Raw genomic sequence first — 7,069 nt, 5'->3', positions numbered from 1 at the left:
TAAAAAGTCTTCTATAAATATTTGGTTCTTAAACTACATCCAAGTAAAACTTTAATTTAAAAAAAAAGTAGACATTTTCCCAAGAATTCTATAGAAAACAGTGCTGCGTGACATTGGGCTGGTGTGTTCACAGCATGCACTGGTCTTACCCACAGCCCAGGAGCGGCTGACACTATGGAAGGTGACACTGTCTAGGGAAGAATCGATTACAGCACCGGCTTCCTACGGGATGCGGTATACACTTTACACACGTACTCGGGATGCCTGGGTCCCAGAATCAGGATGTGGGGTAAGAGAGGAACCCTGCTCTCTCCTATACCCCGCAGCTCAATCACAGGACTTTGCTCCTTGTTCTTGCATCTTGGACTCTGATGACTGAGAGGCCGTGGTATCTCCGAGAGGATTGTTTTCATGGGGACTCAATTCTCTTTCCATTCGGCCGGAAACTGAGACTGCCACTGGCCTTCGATGTGGGGCTCTGTGCCCCTGGAACAACAAGCAAAAGAGGGAGCCTTTGTGTGGACTGGGGTGATCGGTCCTGGCCTTCAAGGGGAAATCCGGTTGCTGCCTCACGATGCGGGGAGGAAGCACATCTGGAACCCAGGGATCCTCTTGAGTGATTCCTGTTGCCCCATACTGAGAGGGAGAAGACAACGGAATGTATTATTCAGCCATAAAAAGAAATGAAATAATGATACATGCTACAATGTGGATGAACCTCGAAAACATTACATCAAGGGAGAGAAACCGGACACGGAAGGCCACGTATTCTGTTTACGTGAAATATCCAGAATGAGAAACCTAGAGATGGAACACAGATGGGTGATTTCCAGGGGCCAGGAAGAGGGAAAATGGGGAGCAACTGCTTAGTGTTGGTGGGGTTTCCTTTCGAGGCGATGAACATGTTTTGGAACTAGATAGAGGTAGTAGTTACACAACATGGTGAACGCACCAAATGTCACTAAAGTTTACTTTTTAATGTTATTATCGTTCGCTTTAAAATGGTTAATTTTATGTAATGTGAATTTCGCCTCAATAGAAAATTGAAAAAAAAATAAGTGAGCGACTAGAGCAACCTCGTGCAGGACTTCCAGGGGCTCCTATTTTTTTCAAGACTGCAGACCTGAGGCATCCTCCGGGTGAGTTCCCGTGACCTTCTAGGGTGCTGCTTGAGGGCAGGGGAACATCAAAGGGGAGAGCAGGGCGAAGTCTTCAGCGCCACCTTGGCCTTCCCGTCAGCAGCTGGACGGGGGTGTGAGCCTCTGCCTGTGTTCTTCATTGCTGGGTAAGATATATGCGTCCATTCTCACTAGTCTAGTTTTCTTTTCCCCTTCCTATTCTCCTTTTATTTTTTAAAGTGTCTAGTTGGTGATGGTCACGTTTACAATACAGTCCGTACACGTCAGAACACGAAAAGAGAGCCCAGCTGAACCGGAAGAGAGTAGCTATCACTGCAGGTCCTGGACTAGGGGCCGTATGCAGTCAGTGATGAGGAACGATGCTGTCCCCTTTGGGAAGAGGATAAATACATTTTTTCTTTGTATGAGGTGAGATGTCAAGATGTTGTTATTGGGCAGTGAAGGGCTAGACTGTGGTGTGTATCAGTTAACACTTCGTGGCCACCAGCACATTTGGAAAGCCTTTTTCTGCCCAAAGTAGAAAATGTAACTCACTTTTCCAGCCTCCCTTGCAGCTAGGGTATAAATATTTGACCTGGATCTGCCAATTAGACACACCCATGCAAGACCAATTCAGAGGAGAGGAAACAAGGAAGCAGGCATCACACAGACTCTGGCATTTTGTAAGGGTGGTCGAGGAGTGATTAGCTTTGGGGGGAGGTAGAAACCATTTCTAGTGCACAGCCCTCAGCATCCTTAGTTCCCAGATGGGGTGGCAGTCACTCCTCCCCTGGGGCAAGTCCTGCAGGGTGGTTTGGGTTTGTTCTCTGATGAGTCACCCAAGAGCCTGAGTCTCTTGTTCTCCTGGAGATTTAATTAACACCTTTTCATTAAATTGTTTTCTGCTTAAATTAGCTAGAGGGGGCTCTGTTACTCGCAGCCAATAGCCATGGTTCGCTGTCCACAGCCAAGCTCTCTCCGAAACACCATTGTGTGCCCGACTCTGCTGAGCGGAGGGGACCCAAAGGAGTCAAACGTGGGGACGTTCATTGGCTTTGGAATCAGACCTGAGTTTGAATCTTAATTTCAACACTTTCTGCCCAAGCACAAAATTACATTATCTCTCTGAGCCTCCATTTCCTTAGGTCCTCAGCCACCTTAGAAGGTTGTGAGGTGAAGGGTGACTATCAAGCCTTCCCAGCACAAGAGCTGTGGTCAATAAGGATCTTTGTCAATACAGAGATGCCTGAAGGTCAAAGCAGCCTGGCATTCTGAGCCGTCACATGGAGAACGGCTGCCCTAGAGCTTCACTCTGAGTCACTGGTGTTGAGCCCCTGAGGTGTGGAGATGGTCTGTTATTGCAGAAGAGCATAACCTCTCCTGACTTACCAGTCATGGCTCTCGAAAGCCACATAATCAGGGGGTAGGTCCGAGGGCACTGCTAAGCCAGCGGAGCATCATTTTCTCATCTTACTGACTCCTACTGTGCCTGAGCGGGAAAGAAAGCCCAACTTTCTCCAGCAGGCCGGCCCTGCCCTGGCCTGTACTCCAGGTCGTTAGCTGTTAGTGAGCTGCTTAGTCTCAAAGAGCAAAACTGAGGAGAGTGAATGCTCCAGAGATGCCAGCCACGGTGCCCGCCATCCATGGCCTGCAGTTGCCCAGCGGCCTTTGTCTCCCAGCCTCGTGTGACGCATGCCCGAGACTGTCTGGAGAGTGAACTTGGAAATACAGTTGACCCTCGAATAATGCAGGTGTGACCTGCACAGGTCCACTTCTACGCAAATTTATTTTTAATAGATATGTACTATGAATGTATTTTCTCTTCTTTATGATTTTCGTAACATTTTCCTTTTTCTAGCTTATTTCAATGTACGAATACAGGATATAATACGTATTAAAAAATATGTGTCCATCGACTTTGTTAGCGGCAAGGCTTCTACTCAACGGCAGGCTATTAGTTAAGTTTTGGGGGATTTCCACTGTGTGGGGTTTGGCGTCCCCAATCCCCACGTTGTTCCAGGGGCAACTGTATTTTGAGAACAAGCGAGGTGGAGTGTGGCTGAAGGAAAAGGGTGTGTAGCGAGGTGCCACACGAATGACGGGCAGCAGGAGGGAAGAGAGCAGAAACGGAGGAAAGCAGAGTCCCCACAAGAGACCGGGGGAGCAGCCAGGCCCTCGGATCTGCCAGTTGGCCTTTTACTCAGGGTGACCTGAGTGAGCCCGTTCCTTTCAGTCAAGGAAGTGGGCTATGTGGAAAGGCAACGTCTTCTATGGCAACCTGGGCATCTTCTATGGCTGGTTAATGAACCCGCCCACCAGCCTCCTGTCCCCCACCCCACAGAAACCCCTTCCCCTGTATCCAGAACTAAGTGCCACAAATACAGGGGCCTCATTCACCGTGTATCCCCGGGGCCTAGTGTTCCACCCTGCACAGAGCCAGTGCTCCATGTATTGCCTGTGAGAGCCTCAAGTTCCCTCCTCAGAGGCCACTACCTCCCATCTGAGCTGCCATCCTCCCAGGCACTATGTCAGCATCTCTGATAGCTGGTTCCTTCAGACTTCCCCTGCCTGCCAAGGATGGATGAGTTCATACTGCTCACCACAGCACCCCCAGAGCTGAGCACGTGAACAGGAGGGAGGCTTCCTTGGCTACACACCCGGTGCTCATAGAAAACCACACCTGCGGGGGCCCTGGCCTCCTGTGACACTGTCTTTGGGGCCTCGACTCGGTAACCCCAGGACCTCTCCTCTTTAAAGCCCCTCTACACTCCGCCCAAGAATCAGCACCAGTTTGGGGATGCATCTCTGCTCTTGCCTCTGATCTTGACTCTGGCTGTCCCCCAAAGTCCAGCACACCCTTAAAGGACGGAGGTGGGGTCCGCAGATGCTCCAGCGCTCAATGTCCATGTGGTCCGCAGCCAAGCTGTTGGGTCCCTTGCTTTGGTCCAAGTCTTACCAGCCAGATCAGGGCAGGCAACATGTAAAGAAAAGGCTGGGCCAAGGAACAGTTGCACTAGCTTTATTCCCTCTTCTCACTCACGCACCTGCTGTCCCCCACGAACTCTGTGACCAGACGCCTGGGGCCTGGGCACAGCCGTTCTGCCATCGCGGTGAGGGTCACTGTGTCGCAGGCGCTGAGCCCAGCCCCAGCTCCCGGAACTGTGGTTATGGGGCTTGAGGCCACCTGATCTCTCCGGGCACTCACCCGCAGCTGGCCCAAGACCAGGGAACCCAAAGGGAACTGGGGTAGGGACAGGCCCAGATTCTGGACCTGAGGTCTGGCCAAATGGGCTGAATCCAACTGGACAGAGAGACCACCCCCTGAGCTGAACTCCAGCAGGAAGTGGTGAGCCTGAGCCCCCTCCCCACCACCACGCCAGCCCTGGGAAGTGGGTCTAATGCTCCAGTCCCCTCATTCCAATATCCAGGGGCTTGTTGTTTTAAAAATAAAAAGGAAATGGAAAAGCTGGTAAAACAAGAACCTCACCCACACTGACACTGCTGAGGCTGCATTATTGCTTCAGACACTCGTGATCTGGCTGGAAAGGAGTTCCCACCCACAGTGGCCCAAGGGGACAAAAGTATTTAGCACCAAGGACACAGGGGTCCTGTCCCCACTGGGATGGGGCCTCCCAGGAGAGGGCTTGGCTGTGCCTACTCACAGCCACAAGACCATTTGACCAGGGCCTGGCCTGCTGTCTGGACGTCTCCTGCCCTAGGAGGGAAGGTATATAAGGGCAAGAAGCCCGAGCGCTGAGACAGGGGTTCACCAGCACCCCACACCCATCTCCGGCCTCTGCTTGGCAAAGTCCGGGCTGACAGACCAGCGGCCCGCCTGGCCAGCATTCCCAGGCTTGCTAAGGCTGCAGTAGGGCTTGTGGGTGACAAGGCCACCAGCCCCTAGTGTCAGTGACAGGGATTGTGTAACCCATGGGGGGCCTGGTCTACAGACCATTGTGGGAGATCAACTTTTTTGGGGAAACTGTGAGTCAGCTCTGAAGAGCTGCCAGGCACTGGGACCAGAGGTTAGAAATAGCAAGGCAGAGGGGAAACGGCTTGTCGGAGGGTGGGGGGTGGGGGGAGTACCCTGAGGACGTCATGGAAGCCCAGAGATAAGGGGTGCGGGAGCGGGAAAGAGCTACAGTAAAGCAGGGGCCTGGGAGGCCCAGCCTTGGGTTGGGGAGCCACAGAGCTGGGAGCCAGACAGGAAGCCTTCTCTCCCCAGAGGAAGCCTGAGGGGTCGTCTGTAGGTTCTAGCCTGTACCGCTCCTGCTGCACCCCAAACTCAACCAGGCCAGGGCACTGCCCCCTCCACGCCTAGAGAGCGATCAGGTTGTGTGGCTTGCATTATAGACCTTCAAATCACTCGGGCTCCTTGGGCCTGCCCACATCTGTACAGAATAAAGTGCTTCGTTTATTGATGATTAAAATGTGCCCAGCCCCCTGCCCCAGTGCCATGGGCCTCACAAGGAGGTCAGAGAGTTCCGACCCCCTCAGCCCTTGGGCTGATGGGGCCCAGTCCCCCCACTGACCCCTTGGGCTCAGGCCTCTTCCCGCTCCACACATGCTGGGAAGGTGGTGGTGTGGGGGTAGTCATGGGGGTTTTAAGGTGCAAAGAGTATAACAAACAAAACCATATAAACACAATAAGAAAGAGCTTAACTAGGAAACATGTAGCTTATGGAACCTTCCTCCCCCTTTTAAAGGCAGGAATAAAGATGTTAAATGACAACAAAGAAGGGTGTCCTAGCAGTGCTGGCCTCATGGGGGCAAGCACTGGGCACAGGCTGGGGTCTCCCCAGGATCCCGCCCCGGCCCTTGGAGCCTGAACATGCAGGCTCCTCCCACTGACGATGCCACAGGTACCCCGCTGCCAGGGCAGAGGCTCAGGAGGGACAAGGATGCTGGACACCAGCCGGGGGCAGGTTGTGGTGGGGTCTGGGGAGAGGATGAGGCCTGGCACTGCCTTCAGGGGGCAGAGACGGACACAGACATACACGTCTCCGCTAGCGTGGGAGACACGGCCAGGGCTGGTGAAGGGCGGAGTGCTCTGCGGACAGCAGCCCCGCCCCTGCCCCACTGGTAGCACCTTGAAACCTTAAAACATTTGCCCAAGCCTCCTCCTTAGGGCCCTGCTCCTGGGGTCCACCCATTTGCAGGGGCTCTTTGACTGTAGCCCTTGGGAACTGGTGTTTCGGGAGCCCGCCTCTCTGCCCATCCAAGGCCTGCCCACAGCACACTGAGGCCCAGGTTGGGGATCCCCGTGCCTGCTGGCAAGGTTATGGGTGGAAAAGCAAATGCCTGGGGTCCAGCCCCTGCCTGCCCGACTCCACGTGGTGCAGAGCGGGATCTGCGGTCTTCACACCTTGTCCTTCACTACCAAACACATTCATGGGCATTCAGTCTCAAGCCCCTGCCTTGGTGTCCACAGCTGTCAGACTGGATCCATGACTCCTCCAGGGGGGGCTGGCATCCCAGCTTCTCCCCAGACGCCCCGGGGACAAAGGGGCAAGTTAGGGAACACAGGAGAGGCAGGGCTGAGCTGCTAAGACCCAGGCTCAGCCTGGACAAGCCCTCCAGCTCAGGCCTCAGCAGTGACCAGTTGCACCTGCTCTGCAGGCCCCCCACCTTCCGCTGTACCTGCTGCCTCCAGCAACCCCCTCGCCTGGAGGGGGGTGCTGCAAATAGTTTCCTTTCTTTTCTTTTTCCTTCACTTCCAAAAAAAAAAAAAAAGCAAAGGCTTCAAGGAGTCACTAAGAGGGGACCGAGGTGTCCTCAACCAGCTCCGGGGGCCACCAGCCTGCACCCCCAGCAAGGGCCTCAGGCAGAGCATGTCCGGCCACCTCTGGGTGTCGCCACCCTCCCATAAGGAGGCGAGGGCAGCGGGGTCGCTCCTGGAGTGGGCCCCGGGCCGCAGGTCCTGCGTGTGCACGTGGGGGTTAGTTGTTGGC

At 54.0% G+C, this 7,069-nt stretch overlaps 1 protein-coding gene across 1 annotated transcript in view; it reads right to left on the bottom strand.

Annotated features, from left to right (window-relative positions):
- Positions 1-419: 419 nt before the first annotated feature.
- ZBTB47 (zinc finger and BTB domain containing 47) overlaps positions 420-7,069 on the bottom strand; it is a 16,037-nt gene continuing 9,387 nt past the window's right edge. Inside the window, 3 exon segments of the mRNA XM_025048920.1 lie at positions 420-486; positions 4,163-4,359; positions 5,971-6,124. Of these exon segments, the coding sequence (XP_024904688.1) occupies positions 420-486; positions 4,163-4,359; positions 5,971-6,124 (418 nt within the window).

This window comes from Pteropus alecto, unplaced genomic scaffold (assembly GCF_000325575.1).
Source record: "Pteropus alecto unplaced genomic scaffold, ASM32557v1 scaffold156, whole genome shotgun sequence".
Taxonomy (NCBI): Eukaryota; Metazoa; Chordata; class Mammalia; order Chiroptera; family Pteropodidae; genus Pteropus; species Pteropus alecto.
Note: the sequence above shows the minus strand (reverse complement) of the source record. Positions and strands in the feature narration are given on the sequence as shown.